Source organism: Maniola hyperantus, chromosome 22, assembly GCF_902806685.2.
Source record: "Maniola hyperantus chromosome 22, iAphHyp1.2, whole genome shotgun sequence".
NCBI lineage: Eukaryota > Metazoa > Arthropoda > Insecta > Lepidoptera > Nymphalidae > Maniola > Maniola hyperantus.
In genome coordinates this window covers 860,517-885,436 of record NC_048557.2, presented here as the reverse complement: position 1 = coordinate 885,436, position 24,920 = coordinate 860,517, and the positions used below count along the sequence as shown (strand labels likewise).

The following is a 24,920-nucleotide window of genomic DNA, read 5'->3' as shown; positions in this document are numbered from 1 at the left end:
TATCAAAATCGCCATTTTGAATTTTGAATTTAATTTAATTTATTTTAGTTTTAATTTGATGGTTTTTTTACTTAATCAATTTTGATTTTTCCTACTAATATTATTATAAATGTGAAAGTGTGGAATGTGGATGTTTGGATGTTTAGATGTTTGGATGTTTGTTACTCAATCAGGCAAAAACGGCTGAACGGATTTGGATGAAATTTGGAATGGAGATAGATTATACCCTGGATTAAGACACAGGCTGCTTTTTATCCCGGAAAATTAAAGAGTTCCCGCGGGATTTTTAAAACCTAATTCCACGCGGAAGAAGTCGTGGGCATCAGCTAGTAAAATATAATTATTGAATAAATCATTGTAATAAATTTAAAATACCTACTTACGGATAAAAAAAGGCATGTTTCAAAAAATTTAAAAATTAGGCAGGTAGGTATATCAGTAACTACTAACTACCTACCCTTATTATAAGTGCGAAAGTGTGTTTGTTTGTTGGTTTATTGGTTTGCCCTTTAATCACGATATAGTTAAAGACCTGGAGAGTGACATAGGCTACTTTTTGTCCCGAAAAATCAGAGTTCCCACGGGATTTTTGAAAAACCTAATTCCACGCGAACGAAGTCACGGGCATCAGCTAGTAATGTTATCTTGTACGATGCAGATGGCTGATAGCACGGAACCCATCGTGTGCGAGACTCACTCGCACATCACCGGTTTTTAATTTTTTTTTTTTCGTTTTTCGCTTTGTTGGTTGCCTAATCGATAGGCAGGTATGTAAATGAAGAATCGATAATATGTTACGATGTTATGATTACCTACTTATGTTAATTTTTGTTGCAATATTGTTTTAATAAACATCCTTCGTTATTAATGTTTGCATTCTTGCAACCAATTCTTGCTTTATGCAAATTTATGCTAATAATTATTATTATTCGACATTATTATTCGTATATCTATATGCCTAGATCTACTTTACTAATAACACTAGTGGTTCGCCCCGAACTAAACTAAAATCTATAGAGCGCACTTTTTTTTTTTAAAGAATATTAGCCAAGTTGCTGACTAATATTCCCCTTTCCCCTCCAATTAAGCTTAAAGCTTGTGTTAAGAGTAGATAGGACAATAGTGCAACGGGTGGGATTAGAACCGGCGACCTTTCGGTTTTCAGTCCGCTCCTTTTAAACCGTTGAGCTATCAAGGCTTTATACTTTGACTTTGCTGACCATAATTTTCAATTAATCACGCAACCATTTCGAGTTTCCGCCCCATTAGTAACCCAAAAACAGGGCGTCCAAAAACGCGAATGATGGATCACTTTATACACATAGTAAGGTGTAATCATCATCATCAACCGATAGACGTCCACTGCTGGACATAGGTCTCTTGTTGAGACTTCCACTTTGCGCCGTCTGAATCCAGCGGCTCCCTGCGACTCGTCTGATGTCGTCCCCGTACACCTAGTGGGAGTCTTTTAACGCTGTTGTCGCCATTCCAGCACCTTGGGACCCCAACGTCTAGTCTATCGGTTATACGAACCATGTGCCCTGCCCATTGCCACTTCAGCTTCGCAACCCGTTGAGCTACGTCGGTTACTCTAGTTCTCCTACGGATCTCCTCATTTCTGATTTGATCACGTAGAGAAACTTCAAACATAGATCTCTCCATCGCCCGCTGAGTGACTCTGAGCTTTCTTACGAGGCCCATAGTTAGCGACCAGTTAGGGTGTAATATAGTAGGGTGTACTATAGTAGGGTGCATAATAGGTTGCAAGCGGGGTGTTCGTGACGGATCAGATTCGAACCTGCGACTCGTGAACGTTGCGTGCGTGATGTTTGTATTGCACTAATTAATTAGACGATTACATTGTTTAGGGCTAGAAGCTGTAGCCTAGTGGTTAGGACGTCCGCCTTCCAATCGGAGGTCGCGGGTTCGATCCCGGGCACGCACCTCTAACTTGTCGGAGTTATGTGCGTTTTTAAGTAATTAAAATATCACTTGCTTTAACGGTGAAGGAAAACATCGTGAGGAAACTTGCATGCCTGAGAGTTCTCCATAATGTTCTCAAAGGTGTGTGAAGTCTGCCAATCCGCACTTGGCCAGCGTGGTAGACTATGGCCAAAACCCTTCTCCCTCTGAGAGGAGACCTGTGCTCTGTAGTGAGCCGGTGATGGGTTGATCATGATAATGATGATTGTTTAGGGCGTAAATTGGAAGCGGCGTGAATTAATCACCTACCAAGGGTTCCGTAGTTTCAAAAGAAATAATAAATAGTTAGGTACCCACTTATTAAATAAATAAATAAAATAATAAAAAAAAAACTTTGACTTTACAGCAAAAAAATTGATTTTTTCCTTTGAAGTTTACGTAAACATCTATCAATTTTAATTACCTGTTCCAGATTTTCAGGGTTCCGTATCTCAAAAGGAAAAAAGGAACCCTTATAGGAGCTTTGTTGTTTGTCTGTCTGTCTGTCTGTCAAAAACCTATAGGGTACTTCCTGCTGACCTAGAATCATGTTTAGCAGGTAGGTAGGTCTTATAGCAGACATAAGGGAAAAATCTGAAAGCCTGAACTTGTGGTTACATCACACAAAAAAATTAAATTGTAGTCATGAACTAATAAATTAGTATTTTCAACTTTCGAAGTAAGATAACTATATCAAGTGGGGTATCATAATATGAAAGGGCTTCACCTGTGCATTCTAAAGCAGATTTTTATTTATTTTTATGCATCATAGTTTTGAAATTACCGTGCAAAATGTCGAAAAAATACGAATGTAGTAAGGAACACTCGGTGCGCGAGCCTGACTCTACTATAGCAGGGTGCGTAATAGGGTGCAAGCGGGGTGTTCGTGACGGATCAGAGTCGAACCCGCGACCCGTGAACGTTGCGTGCGTTATGTTTGTATTGCACTAATTAATTAGACGATTACATTGTTTAGGGCTAGAAGCTGTAGCCTAGTGGTTAGGACGTCCGCCTTCCAGTGTAGTACGGAACACTCGGTGCGCGAGCCTGACTCGCACTTGGCCGGTTTTTTTGTACCTTACTAACCTTACTTTACTTTCAAAATTCTTCGACCCCATGTCAGAAAGGAAAAAAAGAATGCATAATATAAAACAACGCCTATTCTGCTCGTAATATACAGAAGGTACCCATTATAAAGGCACACAATCAGCGATGGTATAGTTACGACTCAAAGCCAAATCTGGGCCATACGAGAATGCCTACGTTTAACAAAACGCAGCGTAATATGGAACGTGCCGGGGTCATTAACTCCCATAGTAACCCTACAGTTTATGGTATAGATCTGTTTACTCCATTCTAGTTCAATACATATAGAACGCGATAGGTCGATATAATAAATAAATAAATAATCTTTTATTTCTGACCAGTCTTAGTCCATATTTAAATTTAATATAAAAACTATATATTTACTAGAGTTAGTGTGTTAGTAACAATATTTCCTTATAGTTATGTTAGTAATGTTAGTGCTAATGATTAAATAAAATGGCCTATCGTGGCAGCTCAAGGCGCCCGGTGGCCACAGCCACCCAGTGCTTAGTTATTGGGCAGCCTATCCTATTTTTAATTGCACCCAGAATGCTGTTGGAACTGCTACGAAGACGCTGTAGGAGGGAAGCCATCTTTTTACGGATGATGGCATGAAAGCGCCAAGCGGATTTGTACGGATATGGCAATAGGGGAGGGAGAGCCCCGCACACCCGTACAGCCCCTGCGCTAACCCCGTGCGGGCGAGCGTGGGAGACATGCGGGTATGCAGGGCGTCTCCCCGCCTCATACGATTACGTTTTCATGATCATGGGGCATTTTATGTGGACAGGGATTTTAAAGTAAAAACGAAATTCAGGCGGTAGCCCTATTTTTATACATCATCATCATCATGATCAACCCACCGCTCACTACTGAGCACGGGTCTCCTCTCAGAATGAAAAAGGTTTGGCCATAATTGCGATTTGTTGTGTGCGTTTCATTTTGAATTTTTTATTATTTATAACTAGCTTATGCTCGCGACTTCGTCCGCGTGGACTACAAAATTTCAAAACCCTATTTCACCCCCTTAGGAGTTGAATTTTCAAAAATCCTTTCTTAGCGGATGCCTACGTAATAATAGCTATCTGCATGCCAAATTTCAGCCCGATCCGTCCAGTAGTTTGAGCTGTGCGTTGATAGATCAGTCAGTCAGTCACCTTTTCCTTTTATATATATAGAAGATAGAAGAAGATATCTGTCACCCGGCTATACTCACGTGTTAGTCGACGTTTAGCCCGACGTTAGCTAGACGTTAGTTTCGAACCGTGTTGTTTCGGCTGGGGGTGAGTCCTAGGGCTCGAAGAAATGATTTGAGAGGTCGGGGGGGTAACGTCCTCCTAAGGGCGCCTCCTGTGTGGCTCGGACCACGACTTAGGATGACGTTGGGATGGGTAGAGTTGTTGGACTACTGGTTAGTCTGTACGCCCCCGAGGCCGTGGCGTGAGTCCACGTCCGGGTGACGTTAGAAATCAAGGACCTCGTCTTCACCGGCGAAGACGCTGTGATATGGTTGAATTGTGTAGCCCTACGAGATAAGGAGCATTGTCGGTCATGATTTGATCGTCGGGATCGTTAAGGACGTGCTTAAGACGTCTTTTATCGGGTGGGTGAACCGAATTGAAAGTTTCGAACCTAACCGGGGTCCTTTTTCGAAGGGAGCCAATTCGCGCACGCGTCGCGGTAGCCTGCGCGCCGCGCGCGCTGCCCTCACAGCCCGTTGTTGTTTTTTTTATCATTTGTTGTTATAGAGGCAATAGCGATCCACATTTTGTGAAATTTCCAACCCCCTATCTAATACGGTTCACGAGTTACAGCCCGACGACACACAGACGGACGGACGGACAGCGGAGGCTTAGTAATAGGATCTCCTTGGCACCCTTTAGGTACGGAACCCTAAAAATGGCAGACACTATCCGGCTAGACAGGTCTAAGGTCAACTCACTAGGTACCTACTCAAATTAATTTATTCACAAAAAAAAGACGATATTGAATACATTGATATTTTAAAAGTGGATGTGACCTTAACTTCTGGTTACAATAATTCTTAGAAAGTCGTATTTCTACATCTTTTAATGTCGAAACACCTGGTAATGATATTGAGGTATTAATAATTTATAAACGATAGTTATTAATAAAATCGGTCAAGTGCGAGTCGGACTCGCACACGAAGGGTTCCGTAAAATCGCTATCATTTACTTTCTTTAAATTTTTTTTAATATCCATGGTGGCCATATTGATAATAATCTATTATTTTGGTTATAGCGCCAACAGAAATACACATTTTGTGAAAATTTCAACTTTCTACCTACTACGGTTTACGAGATACAGCCCGCTGACAGACAGACAGACGGACGGACGGACGGACCGACGACAGACCGATAGCGGAGGCGTAGAGTCCCGTTGGCACACTTCGTGTACGGAACCCTATAAAAGCAGCTCTGAAATTCGTTTATTTGCCCTAAAACATACAATAGGCATTACTGGCATAATACCTACGGATCTATCTAGATTCTAGGCTTAACTTTGTAGGTCACTTCATTCTAGGTTTTGCTCTACAATCCCTAGATTAAACCATAGAAATGTCCACGAAATGTCTAAAACTAAATGTTCATTTAAAAGTAGAATCCTCTGCTTTTTTAAATTCTTTAGTAGGCTGTATTAAACATTCGTAACAATTTCAGTATACAAACAATAAGTAGGGAACTAATATTAAACTACCTAGTACCTAGGTAATTATAGGGCCCAGTGGACCCAGTGGACCCAGTGGACCATGTCGCCGGCAGATATAACCTATTGATTTTAGTATGATTCTAGTCTAACAAGTCGAATACATCGTTATATCACGTAACTATGATGATTGTGAAATTAAGTAGTTATACCTACCTATACATATAACTAGCTTATGCTCGCGACTAGGTCCGCGTGGACTACACAAATTTCAAACCCCTATTTCACCCCCAATTTTCGAAAACCCCTGAGCTGTGCGTTGATAGATCAGTCAGTCAGTCAGTCACGTTTTACTTTTATGATATACTAGCTTATGCTCGCGACTTCGTCCGCGTGGACTACACAAATCGCAAACCCCTATTTTACCCCTTTAATGGTTGAATTTTCAAAAATCCTTTCTTAGCGGATGCCTACGTCACAATAGCTATCTGCATGCCAAATTTCAGCCCGATCCGTCCAGTAGTTTGAGCTGTACGTTGATAGATCAGTCAGTCAGTCAATCCTTTTATATATTTAGATTTAGAAGATTAAATTTAAAAATACTGTTCAAATTAGGCGGGGAAGAGCATGTACGAAAATCCTTATACAGGGTGTAACCAGTAGGGCGATTGTCTAAAACCTGCATCAATCATTATTACAATCTCAATTGTTCTGATTAGCTGAATTTGTGCGATTCTTGTTGCAACAATGCATTGTGGCCAATAGTGAGCGAGCATTAACCAATCAGAGATGATTGCGATCGTGACATTGTAGCTGTCAAACAACCGCGGTAGGGCCACAGGACGCTGGCAAAAACGAAGACAGGTGATACCTAGTACTGATATGACACCAGAAAAAAGGGGGAAAAAAATATAGAAAAACCCTATATTTTTGTAAAAGTTTACGATATATTACAAAAATATATTTATATGCAAATAAAACATCTGACTGACGTTAGAGGTCAACAAACGCCACTCGCCATCACGAGGATGCGCAAAACCACCAGTAAAATATAAAATAAATTACTCATCACGTACATTCTTAGTATCTAGTCATATAATCTTTGTACCTAAGATTAATAACGTGGAACGACATTAAGAAGTTTTTGTATATTTTTTGTAAATCATAATAATTAAGCGAACAGCAAAAACAATGAGCCAAAACCTGTTCAATGTACCTATCGCAAAAAGTAGTTATATTATTATGATACAAAATTTTGGAATTCAAATGATATATACAATTTATATCAAATACTGGTCAAAAAAAACATAATTATTTATGTCAGTAAGCTTTTATATTTTACTCGTTAAGGTTACACTTCATACAAAAGTATCATACCTATTATTCTTTGTTGTTCTAGATTTAAAACTAAGTTAACGATTTATCTCTCCATTATCTATGCCCTAAAACAATAAATATAGTAAAACTAGCTTTGTCCGCGTGGACTACACAAATTTCAAACCCCTAGTTTACCCCCTTAGGGGTTTAATTTTCAAAAATCCCTTTTTATCGGTTGTCTATGCTAAAATAGCTATCTGCATGCCCAGCCCAATCCGTCCAGTAGTTGGACCTACTGCGTATTTTTTTTAATGACTGCCCCTTGAAACATCTCTATTGTAAGCTAAATGAGGCAACTTCGTGCGTAAATAAACCACGTAAGAAAACTTTACTTAATAATAATTTCAAATGCCTTTAGTTTGTTAAAAAAATATAATTATTAATTTGCAAAAAATTAACGTAGAACGGAACGTTGATTCGCGTTATTCATACATCACCCATCTCGCTTTTGAGTATGTCCCCCACGTAAATGTTTATTGCAATACACAAACCACTAAGCCTATAAGGGGCTCATCCGTGATTTTACGGATCCGTGAAAAAAATATGAATCAAATGTACGTATTTGTATCCGAAGAATCACGGATACGAACCGAATACGGAGGAGTGCTCAAACGCCCTAATGGTCTGTGTTGCAATAGGTACCATGATCTCATGCTCGTCTCGAGGCGATTATGGAGAGCTCTCTTATCATCATAATTCATATCATAATTTAATAATATTTTACGGTTTAAATTCGACAGTCATTCGCTTTCGAATTGTGCGCAGTTCGCAATGAAAGCGAGATCTCATTAGTGGACAAATACTACATTATATACTTAGCTATACTTTATAGTTTATATACTTTGTATGTCCCGTTCGCGTAATAGTAATGATATATAAATATAAATGTAAATGTAAATAAGTATTATGTATTGATTCTATTAAAATATGTATATACTGAATACTATGACAAATGAAATTGCATGTAATGTTTTTCAGTAAATAAAGGCTATATTATTATTATTATTATTATTATTATTTATGTCCCGTTCGCACGGTGCTAATTGCTCTTAAAAATTCACAGACCATCTCAAATGTAAGGCTGAGTTCAGACACGCGTAGGCTGCTTTTTAGGGTTCCGTACCTCAAAAGGAAAAATGAAACCCTTATAGGATCACTTTGTTGTCTGTCTGTCTGTCCGTCTGTCTGTCAAGAAACCTACAGGGTACTTTCCGTTGACCTAGAATCATGAAATTTGGCAGGTAGGTAGGTCTTATAGCAGACATTCGGGGAAAAATCTAAAAACCGTGAATTGGTGGTTACATCACAAGAAAAAAATAAAAATATCACTATTTTCAATTTTCAAAGGTTCAAAGTAAGATTACTATACCACGTGGGGTATCATATAAAAGGGCTCTACTTGTATATTCTAAAACAGATTTATTTTTATCGTGCAAAATGTCGATAAATTACGATTGTAGTACGGAACCCTCAGTGCGCGAGTCTGACTCGCACTTGGCCAGTTTTTTGCTTGGGTATAGTGAAAGACTATGCTACTTTTTATTCCGGAAAATGAAGGAGTTCCCACGGGATTTTAATATCCTAAATCCACGCGTGCGAAACCGCGGGCATCATCTAGAATAATTATACCTAACTAGCTAATGCTCGCGACTTCGTCCGCGTGGACTACAAAATTTCAAAACCCTATTTCACCCCCTTAGGAGTTGAATTTTCAAAAATCCTTTCTTAGCGGATGCCTACGTCATAATAGCTATCTGCATGCCAAATTTCAGCCCGATCCGTCCAGTAGTTTGAGCTGTGCGTTGATAGATCAGTGAGTCAGTCAGTCATTCAGTCAGTCAGTCAGTCAGTCACCTTTTCCTTTTATATATATAGATTATTATTAGTAATTACTTAATACTTATACGGCCTTGCACATCTGAAATTCCAAACTAAAGGATTATAAATAAATTTGCATTTAGAAATAATAATATAAAAATTTTGCACGTATTAAGGTTCGTACGCACCTGAGCGGCGCGGCGCGGCGCTTCAGTCCGACTGCAGAACGCGTCACCTCAGGCCGCTCGACGGTGCCTACCGCACTACAACTTCAGTACGCGGCACCTCGCGTCACTTGCGCGTCACTTTTATACCCGTTCGCGTACGAGCGCGAAGCGCCGTGCCGCGTCGCTGGGTATGTCGCACTAGCGTCACTGCACTGCGCGTCGCTTCGCTGCGCTTCAAAATATTCTCTCCAGCCGTGCCGCGCGGCAACGCGCGGTGAAGCGCTGTGCAGCGCCGCTCTAGTGCGATATGCGCCATACAAAATGATAGAAATGATATTTTGACGCTCTGTGCCGCGACGTGCAGCTCGCTGAAGCGCCGCGCCGCGCCGCTCAGGTGCGTACGAACCTTTATGCTCTAACTAAAAGCGCAAGGATGATTAACTTTCAAATAATTAGATATTTCCTATTCAGAGTACGTAATAGGAAAGAACAAATTATCCAGTATGATAACAAAACAAAGGTATTTAGTTCCCACATAATTGCAATCCTAACATTTCGCACCTTGATAATGACTATGTTAACTATGTGAAACTAAGATGTTATGGTGTTTTTCTACCATTCTCTAAGCAGTTTGAAAGGGAAAAACGGAAAATGGGAGTACTTACTACTTAGTTGCGCAATGCAATTGCAATAAATTTAATCAATACATAGGTATTTAATAGACTTGACTGACTTATGACTTGATCAGTCAAGTCACACACACCAGCCAAGTACGCACAGTCTAAACCACAGGGTAAGAAACGTGAAAAAAAATTACCCTTAATAAAAATATACTTTCTCATACAAATCGACATTAAATTTCTCTCACTTGAGTATATGTAAGAACTTACAATTGAACTCACTTGATTCTCAGAAAAATATTCTAATCACGTTATCTTACCATACATATGCTGGGAACGACAAAACATAGAAGTATTCTGTACGCTCCATCATAACGTAATTAAATCTCTACCCAGGTGGGCCGGACATGTATAATCTACCGCACGTGTTCGATCTCCACCACCACTAAAATGGAAATACTTAGTATAATACAAGTACTCTGGAAGATGTGTCATACAAAATGCCCGATTCGAATCACCACACAGAGCGTACCGGGAGTTAAAATTGACAGTGTCTTCGTGGTACTATGTTGATAGATGTCTCATCAGTCATCACTAACATTTCGTTCGGAGAACGTTCACATGACGCTCACTGCTGATATCAGCGTCAAGCAGTCGTGTGTTTGTGGCCCGTATTTTAGAATGACAATTAACGTCGACTCTCATGTTTTTCTGTGACTAAACTTAAGAGTATCTACATCTTTTTTTAAATACTTATTGCTAAAAAAGGACGGAACATGAATTTTAAATTTAAAGACTCTAAATAGTGCCCGCTACAAACAATAGGATTGTGACTGGCAGTTAAAGTCACGAGATTTGACAGTTCTAAATTAAATTAGGTTTGTCTGTCCTTTTATTATTAGGTACCTATAGTACGCGACAGGTCGAGAGATGGCAATCGGGGATGGAACACCCCGCACACCCGCACATCCCCCACACTAATCCGGTGTTGGCGAGCGCGGGTGACCTTGCCTCATACCGTTCCGACCTGTCGCGGACTATACATTGGTTAGAAAAAGATGCGAATACTCAAAATTTTATTTACGTTCAGAATCAGTACCATAGAGCAGAAACAAAGAGGAGTTGGCCTAAGCAACTGTGCACTGTGATTTTCAACTAGGTCCTGACGTCATCACTGTGGGCGGGGCCTTAGTTAGTATGCTGTCTGCGTTCGTCAGGTTCACATATATTGAGACTCGTATTATCGGTGTGTTTTCGCGTTTTTAAGAACAAAAGGATGAAGTGTTGTGTTTTATCGTGTCAAAGTTATTCAGACAGACGTTCTGATGCTATGAATGGTATCACATTTCATTTGTAAGTAATTTTATACGTAATTATTAAAATAGTTCTAGATTATTGACATCTAGTGTGAGATAGCTGAACTATGTAGTGACATCAATATATCGATGTTAGGTCGCTAAGCGAGTAGTTTTGCTACTAACCCGCAGATGGAAAATTGAGAAGTGGGCGGCGTTCCACAACCCCTCACCCCGCAAAATGTCACTCGATATTTCATAGGGAAATCTTAATACAACATCTCCTCTTTGTTTCTGCTCTATGATCAGTACCAATATTGTTCTATGCTTTGTCGTTCAGTGTACACCAATAGTCCTTACGTAGGCAATATTAAAATTCGTACGCCGCCAGTGTGTCCCTAGCTTTCCGCGGTGACACTTCGCATAGTGATGTGCCGTGAAAGTGTCCACAGCATGTGTTAGTGTCGCACCAACATGGGATTACATAAACGAGGAAGTGAGTATTAATATGTATTAATGGATATTGTGTTAACTTTTAATGTTTGTGTGTTAATTTAGTGTTAATTTATTAGTTGTAAGTTGTAAGTAGGTAAATAGAGCCCGTCTTTATAGCGTAGTCTCCATAATATTAAGTGTGAGATCACTACCGGAATAGCATAATCTGCATAATGTTCCTACCTTTTTTTTTTTAATTAATAGACTAGCGCTTGGCTGCAATCAGACCTGCATGCTGATTCGCTAGCTCAGTGTCCATCGATGAATGATGCCCACCGAGCTTATTTGACATTGGTTGGTTCTACATTGCTGCTTCACCGAGTGACAACAAAATAATTTTTCGAAGAAAACTTTCAATGGATTAAAAATAAATGTCAAATGAACTCGATGGCTATCATTAATCATTGGACACTGAGTCAGCGAACCACTCCACTGGTGGCAAGTGATGAGCCCAAGATGGAGCGCGCTTTCCTAGAAGATGCCTATACACTCTCAACTTGAAGGTGCCCATATTATAATTGGAGGGGAAAACTGATGCTAGAAGGGTGTTCCAAATCTTAGCGGTTCTGATTAGAAATGAGGAGGCAAATCGCTTCCTAATTTCTAACCTTCTTATTTTTTAAGGTTCTGTACCTACCTCCAAAGGAGAAAAGGAACCCTAGGATCACTTTTTTGATTGTCTGTCGTGTCTGTCAAGACACGTCATTGTAACATTACATTGACAATGCTACCTGCTTATAGGTCAACGGGAAGTATCCTATAGGTTTTAATTCCCTTGACGGGTCATGACAGACCGACAGATAGACAACGAATTGATGACCGACCCGTCTTATTTACACTTCTTACTGATATACACTGCAGTATATCATCATGGCCCACTACCGAGCACGGGTCTTTCCTTAAGTCCTTACCGACTGTCATTTTCATTTACATTTCATACTTGTTTTTTTTTCAGTTACATTTCTTACTGCTATACACTACCTATATCAATTCATCATAATGGCCCACTACCGAGCACGGGTCTCTCCTTACCCACTGTACGTAGTTACATACAAAGCACGTGCACGCGACCCGGTCGACGAAGGTCGGCCGATCGATACCCGACCCGTCTTATTTACACTTCTTACTACTACACAATGCCTATATCATCATGGCCCACTACCGAGCACGGGTCTCTCCTTACCCACTGTACGTAGTTACATACAAAGCACGTGCACGCGACCCGGTCGACGAAGGTCGGCCGATCGATACCCGACCCGTCTTATTTACACTTCTTACTGCTATATACTACCTATATCATCATGGCCCACTACCGAGCACGGGTCTCTCCTTACCCATTTTACGTTATTACATACAAAGCACGTGCACGCGACCCGGTCGACGAAGGTCGGTCGATCGATACCCGACCCGTCTTATTTACACTTCTTACTGCTATACACTACCTATATCATCATGGCCCACTACCGAGCACGGGTCTCTCCTTACCCACTGTACGTAATCACATACAAAGCACGTGCACGCGACCCGGTCGACGAAGGTCGGTCGATCGATACCCGACCCGTCTTATTTACACTTCTTACTGCTATACACTACCTATATCATCATAGCCCACTATCGAGCACGGGACTCCCCTTACCCACTGTACGTAATTACATAAATTTAGTTTAGAGCAAGACAACGAAATCACCACCATTTTTGTTGTGATAAACTATAGATTAGGTAGTGTTCGTGCAAAAACGTAATTAAAAGCCCAACGCACGCTAACCACATCGGCGTCAGGGCACAGGTCAGAGCGCAAGCTCGCAAACAATGCAATAAATATCCCTGAATGCATTGCATGAGCTTGAACTTCTTGCGGACATAACTCCTACAGTATGACGCATACTGATATCCCTACCCCTATTATAAATGTGAAAGTGTGTTTGTTTGTTGTTTTGTCCTTCAATCACGTCGCAACGGAGCACCGGATCGACGTGATTTTTTGCATGGGTATAGTTTTTATGATTTATTGATTTATTTATTCATTTGCTTTCATGGTTACATGAAGCCCCGTTAGGGCATTGCAAAGTTAGGTACATTAACAATACATACATGCTAAATATATAATTATTATACAATTACATGCAAACTACGTGTTACATTATTTTATAATAGATTTTATCACGTAATTATATAGGGCATTCATTCATTTTGAATCGAAATTATTTTTATTTATTCAAATTCAAATTCAAATTCAAATTCAAATTTCTTTATTGCGAATATGGGTAAACAGTGCAGATATTACAAAACAAAAAGGTACAGCCAAATTATTGATCGCACTAATTAATTAAGTTTGTTATAATGTCAATTAGTTTCTTCTTTTTTAATAATTTAGTAATATTAAGTAGGTACAAGTATGTTAATATAAAATAGTTTCGATTATCAGTAAGAATGTCATATTAAACTTAAATTAACAGGTTATGGTAAGTACAACATTTTAAGAGCTGGAGAGGGACATAGGCCACTTTTTATCTCGGAAAATCAAACAGTTCCCACGGGATTTTTAAAATCCTAAATCCACGCGGACGAAGTCGCAGGCATCAGCTAGTTTTTCATAAAAATCTGACAGCACTGGAAACGTCAAAAAATGTTGTTTAATTAAAAATTCGTCTATGGTGAATGATTTCCGAGTGCGAGTCGACACATACGGCGCGACGCGACGGCACTTGCCCGGCATCCCGTTAATCCGACGCCGAAGACCTACGAGCGTCCAGTGTGCCCACATGTATGTCCACACTCCACACTCCACATGTAGCCAAGTTATATCACACATTCGTACATTAACTCGTGTACAATCAATTGATTCTAATTACTAGGTCTTACTCGCGATTTGGTCTAAGTAAAGTCTACAGAAAAATTAAATAACCCATTTCATCGCTTTCCAGAGTGTCTATTGTAAGTTGTAACAAATATGCGATGAAGTCGATAAAAAACGGTCAAGTGCTAATCAAACTCGTTCATCGAGGGTTCCGTACTATGGTCGTATTTTTTTCGACATTCGCACGATAAATCAAAAACTATTAAGTATGCATAAAAATAAATAAAAATCTGTTTTAGAATATACAGGTAAAGCCCTTTCATATGACTAATACCCCACTACCTACTAATTTGTTCATTTACACATTTTCATTTTTAGGTTTCCGTACCTCAAAAGGAAAAACGGAACCCTTATAGGATCACTTTGTCTGTCTGTCTGTCTGTCAAGAAACCTACAGGGTACTTCCCGTTGACCTAGAATCATGAAATTTGGCAGGTAGGTAGATCTTATAGCTGACATTTGGGGAAAAATCTGAAAACCGTGAATTTAGGGTCAGATCACAAAAAAAAAATTAAATTGTGGTCATGAACTAATAATTAGTATTTTCAACTTTCGAAGTGAGTGACTATATCAAGTGGGCTATCATATGAAAGGTCTTCACCTGTACATTCTAAAACAGATTTTTATTTATTTTTATGCACCATAGTTTTTGAATTATCGTGCAAAATGTCGAAAAAATACGACTGGAGTACGGAACCCTCATTGCGCGAGCCTGACTCGCACTTGGCTGGTTTTTTGTGATGTAACAACACATTCGTGGTTTTCGGATTTTTCCCCTTACGCCTGAGACCTACCTACCTGCCAAATTTCATGAGCCTTTCGGCTTTGTAGAGCGTTGTCTGTCACTCCTGCCTATGTGACGTTTTGTCGATCTCAACGACAGAGACAGTGCTTTACAAATTTGCTATCTCCTTCTAAAGGTCGATGTACATTACTCACATACATAGACTGCTAAAATCATAACCCTTCTTTTTGACAATTTTGCAATTATTTGTTCACAGAGAATGGTCTGCTCTCATACGAGAACCCGAACTACCATTTGGACCCGGCGCGCCTCGACTCCGCGATCTACAGCGACCTGTACGACATGCACGACGACAAGATGCCGCTAGACTACGACTACCTTGACAATAGGAGGTGAGTCTAATTTTTACGGTTCCGTAGCCAAATGGCAAAAAGCGGAACCCTTATGGATTCGTCACTGTCTGTCTGTCTGTCTGTCCGTCCGTATGTCACAGCCAATTTTTTTCATCAAACCCATACGTCTGATAGATAGGTCTTCAAAAATGATATTGAGGTTTCTAATATCATTTTTCTCTAAACTGAATAGTTTGCGCGAGAGACACTTCCAAAGTGGTAAAATGTGTGCCCCCCACCCCCCCCCTGTAACTTCTAAAATAAGAGAATGATAAAACTAAAAAAAATATATTATGTACCTACATTACCATGCAAACTTCCACCGGAAATTGGTTAGAACGAGATCTAGTAAGTACTTTTTGATTTATCGTGCAAAATGTCGAAAAAATACGATTGTGTACGGAACCCTCAGTGCGCGAGTCTGATTCGCATTTGACCGGTTTTTTTTTATTCAGATAAGTACAAGTTAAGCTGTGATACCTCGGTTTTCGGATTTTTTCCTTTACGTGTGCTATAAGACCTACCGACCTGCCCATGATTCTCGCTCTACGGGAAATAGGGAAGTACCCTATAGGTTTTCTTGTTCTCCATCGTTCTGCAAAATACGACTGTAGCACGGAACCCTCGGTGCTCGAGTCTGACTCGCACTAGGCCGGTTTTTGAAACAAGAAGAGAGTACCTAAGTATGCTCTATTTTGAGGTAACTTTTTCTTTCCCTCTAAGTAATACCTACTTAATAAAACGTAACAAAATTTTATCTTTATACGTAAGCCTCCTAACAGTTCTGTGTACCTCCCAGCCATCTCAGTAGGTAGGTATATGAGTAATGGATGACCTAGAGAACTGTTCCAAGTTAGCTCGTTTTGGCACCAACTTTGCAAAATCATTATTTCTGTTCGCGATATTTTTTACAAATAGCTCCAGCAAAAATGTTTGAAAGACTTTGACCTTTTTTTCAAAGTCAATTGATGCTTAACTTGATGTTGTATTCAGAGTTTCTCTGTGAATACTTTTAATAATAATAATAATAATAATAAAAACCTTTTATTCAGCCAAATTTACAAATAGGTAGAATACGGTAGGGTGCCGTAGTCCCTGGGGAACCAAGGAGCCGACCAGTGTCCGTGCTCCCTGGTTCCCCAAGACCCAGGCACCCACTTCTTAAAACTAGCTTACTGTCTATCTTGGCCGAACGGGGCGCTGCCTCAGCTTATTGCTGCAGCCGGTCGACTGCAGCGCTGATTTTCAGGCATGGCCCCCAGTGATATCACGGGCCGATCGGGAGCGCGAACATCCCGTGCCTATTTTATATTGACACATGCCGAGTTACTTGCTGGTGCTCTTTTGGTAGTAGGTAAAGCAATTTCAACCCAATACATATATCTAGGCTTTAACGAATCAGATCTCTATCTATTTAATCTATTCTATTGAATATTTTACTATATATATCTCACACCCGGCTTTACTCACGTGTTTAGTCGACGTTAGCCCGACTAGTTTCGAACCCATCCGGGGTCCTTTTTCAAACTGAGTCAGTCACTCAGTCTTAACTGCGACGCGTGTGCGAACTGACTCCCTTTGAAAAAGGACCCGGGATCGAACCCCCGACCTCCTAACCACTAGGCTATCACAGCTTTTCAGATAGCCCTAATGATTGCCAACCTCCGATAGGAGACAGCATTTCAAGAAGAAGTGAATCATAAAACAGAATCACTTAATTAAAACCCATTTGCCACATATTGCGGGCATTACAAGTAAATCCTCCATTTATCCAATTAAACGAGGCTTTATTACTCATAACTTGGCGTTTAGCCCTGAACTTAACATTTTAAGTTATTCTAGCTATCGACATTCGTGGCGTGTGTACATACCTACATACATACATATAGTAAGTGCGTCATTGTATGACACATTCCTTTATTGATGCTTTTTAAGTTGTTTAGGTCGGCCGAGTCACGTAAACAAAGCTTTTCTGTAGAGAACACGAAACCCTTCTAACTTTGATAAGCACGTTTACATTAGGGTTCCGTAATAAAACATTAAACTCTTTGCATCCGATTCGAATTTTCGAAATTCGAATTTTTCGGTGAATTTGAAATTCAGCGGCGTGATTCGCTAACTTGAGTGTCTAACACTGACACTGATATTGGTTGGTTCTACATTTTTTTTTAAAATCAAATACAAGTTAGTCCTTGACTGCAATCTCACCTGGAGGTAAGTGATGATGCAGTCTAAGATGATAGCAGGCTAACCTGGTAAAGGGATATGGCAGTTTATATTAAACCCGTACCCCTTTGGTTTCTACACGGCATCGTACCGGAACGCTAAATCGCTTGGCGGCACAGCTTTGCCGGTAGGGTGGTAACTAGCCACGGCCGAAGCCTCCCACCAGACCAGACCAGAAATTTAGAAATTATAAAATTCCAAACCTCTTCCAGGAATCGAAACCCGGGACCTCCCACTAATAAGACCACAGCGCTCACCACTGCGCCAGGGAGGTCGTCAAACTGCGGCTTCATTAAGTGACTTTAAAATAATTTTTCGTTGGAAACCTTCAATGGGTTCAAATAAATGTCAAATCAACTCGGTGGCTATCATTCAGTGTTAGACATTGAGTTAGCGAATCAGTAGGCAGAAGTTCGTTTTCCGAAGTCAAGGGTATCTCCAATTTCGAGCATTATTCACGGATCAAATGAATCCCAATATTATACTTGTATGAACGCTTACGTACTGCGTCCTATCCACGTCCGATCCGAATTCGCAAGAAGTATTAAGTCGACGGAAATTCCGGCGGGGCGATTGTCTAAAACCTGCATCAATCATTATTACAATCTCAATTGTTCTGATTGGCTGAATTTGTGCGATTCTTGTCGCAACAATGCATTGTGGCCAATAGTGAGCGAGCATTAACCAATCAGAGATGATTGCGATCATGACATTGTAGCTGTCAAACAACCGCGGTAGGGCCACAGATTCCACCTGAGTTTTCTAGCTCTGTATTAGATCGGTTTATTTGCAACTAGCTTATGCTCGCGACTTCGTCCGCGTGGACTACACAAATTTCAAACCCCTATTTCAATTCTATAATTTTCAAATATCCTTTCTTAGCGGATACCTACGTCATAGTAGCTGCTTGTCAAATTTCAGCCCGATACGTCCAGTAGTTTGAGCTGTGCGTTGATAGATCAGTCAGTCAGTCAGTCAATTCTTTTATATATTTTTAGATAGTAAAGTGCAATTCAGCTGCTGCGGTCTAAACCTCCTTTCTATCGCGTCTACCCTTAACACGTATCAACAATATTGTAAATTAAAGCCTAGATCAGTTGTAGATGACCAGTGCTACCAGTGGCGTGCACAGGACATCAAGCCAGGGTATGCATTTAGGTATGAACTTGTTTTACGGCAGGTTATAATGAAAAACTAAGCATTGATTTTTTACAATGAGGGTAAGCAGTGCGTTTATGCTTCTATGAGCTGCACGCCACTGAGTGCTACCCGTGCAAAGCCGGGGCGGGTCGCTAGTATGAGAGCCGTCGTCGAAGGGACGCGCTGGCGCCGCCGCCGTTAATATATCTCTCGGGTCACATGACCATGGGAGCCCAACCTGATCACTTTGTGTCTAAAGGTGATATAACAGATTCCGGGACGGTCCCGGAAGTCCCGCACCATGGCGTGACGTCACGGGGTCGCTGACCCCCGCAGCGCGCAGTCGCAGTGCATCGATCGGCGCTGCACTGGCGCCACGGAACCCGCGATGTGTGTGAACGCGTTCGGCTATGGACATTTGCGGACTTATGTTTTCTTGTATTTAGTTAAGTTCTTGAGGTAACTTTTTGTTTTTAAAATAGAATAGAACTTTTTAATTTTTTTTTCAAGCTAATATTGTTTTAATGAAAATATTACAATAAAACTTAAAGCTAGCCTTATATAATTACTATACAAATCATGCCCGCGTGGAACGGTGCCAAGAATACTGGCGGCATTTCTGCGCTGAAAACAAATGAGCCAGCCCTGAAAATCAAAAAGTTCCCTTTGATTTTTGATTTGATTTTGAGTTAGCTAAATCAAAGGGCACTTTTTGATTTTCATGGATAAAAAGTAGCCTATGTTACTCTCCAGATCTTAAACTATAGCCATGCAAAAAATCACGTTGATCCGTTGCTCCGTTGCGATGTGTTTGAAGGACAAGCCAACAAACCAATAAACAAAAAAAAAAACACACTTTCGCATTTATAATATGAGTAGTGATTATTCATGTACCAAAATTGTAGTTCGAAAGTAATAATAAATTAAGTTACATTGGAAATGCTTATCTCTAAACAGAGATTTTTTTTCATCTTCCCATTTACCTACCTGGCGCTTAAAACCTTCTGGAGTTAGATTTACATGATTTCATAGTCAGTTCGTAAGAGGATAGTATGGGCCGCGTATTATTCATAATTCAACGCAAAGCTACTTACTTGCTTGCCTTTTAAGTCAGTTATGGAACAAAAGATTATACATACCTACAGCAACTTATAATTTATTATTTTTTTAAGATTATTAGCCATGTTAAATGACTAATATTCCCCTTTCCTCTCCAACTAAGCGTCAGGCTTGTGCTAGGAGTAGGTACGACAATAGTGCAACGGGCGGGGTTTGAACCGTCGACCTTTCGGTTTTCAGTCCACTCCTTTACCGGTTGAGCTATTGAGGCTCTGGATTTCTCTCCATATTTCATTTTATCGGTACTTGACGACATTTCGCTGGCTATAAAATAACCTTGAACGACAAACTAGACATCTCATGAATTTTTATATTTATAGCCTCCAAACAAGTGATAAAACTGTTAACCTTTTAAAATGTCGCCAACATAGACTCTAAAATAAACATTTTCGATCGTAAAGCATGTTAGAAATCAGTAATCGCTCGTTTAATGGCCACAAGCGACCGCGAGCGAGCGTATATCCCACGGCGGAACATTATTATGTAGCAAAGGTTGTGGTACAAGGTATTAACTTTATGAGGGTTCACGTGTTACGTAACACATTATGTAGTGGAATTGTAAGCTAAGAGATAAAAATATATTTTATGGCTTGGATTTAGTCTATTTATATAATAGGAAAAGCTGACTGACTGACTGACTGATCTATCAACGCACATCTCAAACTAATGGATGAATCGGGCTGAAAATTGGCTTGTAGATAGCTATTATGACGTAGACATCCGCTTAGAAAGGATTTTTGAAAATTCAAAAATCCTTTCCTGGGTGAATACAGGTTTGAAATTTGTGTAGTCTACGCGGACGAAGTCGCGGGATTAAGCTAGTATTATATAAGTATGGCAATTTAGTTTTATATAAGTAAGCAACGGATTGACGTGATTCTTTGCGTGGAATTTAAGACCGGGAAAGTGACATAGATTACTTTTTATCCCGAAAAATGAAAGAGTTCCCACGGGATTTTTAAAAACCAAAATCCACACGTAAGAAGTCGCGAGCATCAGCTATTAGCTAATACTTACAAGTTCCCGCCTGTGTCTTGTACCACACATGATCCTACTTTATTGCAGTACGATGGAAGTACGTGACGTTGGACGCTGCAGCCGATCTCCTTTGAGCTTTTCAGCAAACTGCACGAAACTAGATCCCTGCGTTCCTTACTTAGAGTTTTAGTTCTTATTGTGGCTGATATCTGGTTAGTTACTTAGAAAAAAATTATAAAGAAACATTTCCCGTGAGAGTAAATAGTCCCAGATATCTTTAAAGTAATGATAGAAACTGAATTCAATTCATTCTGTAGGTAATATTATATTAACGTAATACCCGAGAAATTCTAAAAGCAACTAACTAACTTTTTTATAGCCTATATACCTACTAGCTTATTCTCTATATATAAAAATGAATCGCTGAATGTGTTGCTGATCGCAAATCTCGAGAAAAGCTGAACCGATTTCGCTAATCCTTTTTTAAAAATATTCCTTGAAGTACGAGGATGGTTCTTACGGAGAGAAAAAATTTAAAATTAGAATCGACTGTTAGGCGGGAACGGTTCGCCGGTCAGCTAGTTTAGTAATAATATTAATCCTACTAATATTATAAATGTGAAAGTGTGGATGTGGATGTTTGTTACTTAATCACGCTAAAACGGCTGAACGGATTTGGATGAAATTTGGAATGGAGATAGATTGTACCCTGGATAAACACATATGCTATACTTTTTATCCCGGAAAATCAAAGAGCTCCCGCGGGATTTTGAAAAATGTAAATCCACGCGGACGAAGTCACGGGCTAGTATTTATATAAGTACTAAAATCGCAATTTTGACATGAAACATGACACAAAAAGTTAAAATGGCGCATGAGGAGTTGAGGAGTTAAATTTTATGAGTTATACATTTACTGTTTGAGCCTTTTCTTACCTTTCAAAAGAGTGATGAATGAAAAAAGAAAAAGGCAAGAAAAAGGTATGAAAACTAAAACTACGTTACGTGTACCCACAACTTTAAGCCTCAATAGCTCAACGGGTAAAGGAGTGGACTCAAAACCGAAAGGTCGACGGTTCAAACCCCGCCCATTGCACTAATTGTCGTACCTACTCCTAGCACAAGCCTGACGCTTAGTTGGAGAGGAAAGGGGAATATTAGTCATTTAACATGACTAATATTCTTTAAAAAAAAATAAAAAAAAACTCAATTAAAGCTTGGATGTCAAAACGAGTACTATCGCGTTGTATGTGCGCGCAAGTTTTAATAAAATTTTACGGTAGTTTGCGGACGCGGGTAGTTCGCAATTTGTTGGAAAACTGGAGGTGTGTACTGTGTTTTCGAATCATTTTCATTTTGATACACTTTCGTAACATTTCGTTTTTACCCCCGATGCAAAGGAGAGACAATTTCTAAACTAAAACTAAATTAACAGGTCTAAATCTTGTGCTATCCTTTTCCGCAAGCAACACTGTGAAAAGGATAGGAATAGATTTAGACGTGCCATTTTAGTTTAGTTTAGAGATTGTATACAACGGAATTAGCCACATTATAAGTTTAAAGTGTGATCTGCGTGTCTGTCTGTGGCATCGTAGCTCCCAAACTGAATCATCAATTTTGATTTAGTTTGAAAGATTACAGCTAAGAACATTATTGAATAAGTGATGAAGAATGTTCTTAGCTGTAATCCAAGAAAATCTGTTCGGCCGTTTGTAGAAATACCTACTTACAGAAACCGTTACAGAAATCTCAGGCATGCAGGATTCTTTACAATAATTTCCTTCACCATTTGGGTCACCTCACTTTTAAAAGCGTAAAATATTGAAGATTTAAGAAATCGATCAAGTACGAATCGAACTCACACGCGAAGGGTTCCGTACCATTGTACAAGAAATAACACTTATTTATTCATGGCGGCCTATTTGAAATTTTCATTATTTGTGGTTATAGCGGCAATAGGAATACATATTCTGTGAAAATTTCAACTCTGTATCTACGGTTAGCGAGATACAGCCCGCTGACAGACAGACGGACGGACACCGAAGGCTTAGTAATAGGGTCTGTTGGCACCCTTCGGGTGCGGAACCCTAAAAGTTTTGATACACGTGAGATGGTTCAGTATTTCAGTAAAAGTTTTGATAAAATTTTCTGCCGTATCATGAACTCCGTCGTTGCGGCTGTCTGCGGCAGACCTTAGTTGGGAAGTGTGGGGTGAATCGCTATTTGATAACGGAAAATGTGCAGTTTTGGCTGCTGTGGGGTGGATAACGGCACTTTTATAGGGTGGGTGTTTATTCAATTTTTGGAGTTCCGTAGTACAATAAGAAACCCTTATAATGTTTTCAGTTTTAGGGATTTTACAAAGGGACTACACAAATTTCAAACCCCCATTTCACCCCCTTAGGGGTTGAATTTTCAAAAATCCTTAGCGGATGCCTACGTCATAATAGCTATCTGCATGCCAAATTTCAGCCCAATCCATCCAGTAGTTAGAGCTGTGCGTTGATAGATATCTAATAATAATAATATTTAGGTATCTCCACCACGTAGACCCCCAAGTATGATTTTCAAAAATTCCACCCGACCAAAGCCTAAAACAATTTACTACCCTACATACAAGTACCTTAGTAATAATAATAGTTTTTTATTTTCAGGCATAAAACAACCCATATACACATTAACAAATTACAATAAAATAAAATTTACATTATAAAACATACTCATAAATACATTAAGATACCTTACGACTAACTGAAATGGTTAAAAAACTCATTTCAGATGTCGTAGGTCACAGGTATTACTTTTTGTTCTTATCCTGGTGTACAGATATAGGAGATAGCCAATAACTAAAAATAGGGCTGGGCATCCCTTCACAAACGACCTTGAGTATTGCATTGTTAGAGCTCCGAAGTCTTTCCCAAAAGGATGCTACGCGAGTTCTTACAATATGTTATCTTACTTCTTTATGCGTTGATTGCTATAATAGTGGATTCGCCGGTTAAATTAGTTACCTTTAGCGAGCAGCTGCCTACGTGATAGCTATTTAAAGCTTCACGCTTGCTGTATCGATTGGTCGCTAAAAATACCAATGTTAATCAGTGTAAGCCTATAGGCGATCCTTAATATATATTTTGGCTACTTCGGCGATATACCTAATATACTTACTAAAGTAAAGCATAAACAAAGGAGATAATGAAGAATTTTCATTTTAAACCGCATTATCACTTACCACCTGGTGAGATCGCTGTCAAGTAATAACTCTTATCGGAATAAATATAAGTAGATTTTTCTAAAAGTTATGCAGTGAGAAAACTCCAACAATAGTATTATATAATACTGGGCACTGGCTGACCCGCCCCGGCATCGGTCGGTAGAATTTAGAAAATCGGCGTGGGGGTAGAATTTTGAAATAGGTACCTACCTAGGTATTTTTTCTTTTTTAACCGAAAGCCCAATTATCAATTTTTATGGAAATAACTTGAAATAATATGACGAACTTTCATACAAACTTTCATCCCCTATTTGCCCTCCTTGGGAGTAGAATTTTTGAAAATCGTGAAATACGTATTATTTATTCTTAACCGAAAGCTTAAATACCAGTTTTCATCGATGTAACTTGAAAAATGACAGACTTTCATACAAACTTCCATACCCTATTAGAATTTTCAAAAAAACCTTTCTTAGTGGATACCTACTCTTTACAAAGAACAGACCCCCAATTGTGTAAGAATAACGTTTTCATCGTTATCGTAATTGGCAACAAATTCTGCCCTTTGATTGGTTGATGCGCTGTTTACATTTTTCAGAGCCAATCGAAGGGCAGAATTTGTTGATTAATACGTTTGATCAATACGTTTTTCTTACAATCGGGGGGGGCAGGGCAGATCCTCCAAATTTCATGTCTCTAGGACCAGCGGTTTAGGCTGTGCGTTGATATATAAGTCAGTCAGTCAGGACTTTGAATTTTATAAAAGGTA

At 39.6% G+C, this 24,920-nt stretch overlaps 1 protein-coding gene across 8 annotated transcripts in view; it reads left to right on the top strand.

The window, feature by feature from the left end:
* LOC117992920 (protein Fe65 homolog) overlaps positions 1–24,920 on the top strand; it is a 60,371-nt gene that overhangs the window by 23,963 nt on the left and 11,488 nt on the right. For 4 of the 8 annotated variants that reach the window (XM_069506063.1, XM_069506066.1, XM_069506067.1 and 1 more), the window contains exons 2-3: positions 11,384–11,488; positions 15,346–15,481. In XM_069506063.1, coding sequence (XP_069362164.1) covers positions 11,467–11,488; positions 15,346–15,481 — 158 coding nt within the window. In that variant the 5' untranslated portion in view covers positions 11,384–11,466. Of the gene's footprint in view, positions 1–11,332; positions 11,489–15,345; positions 15,482–24,920 lie in introns of those variants that run through there. The other 4 variants (XR_011238025.1, XM_069506062.1, XM_034980643.2 and 1 more) reach the window with 2 other exon arrangements.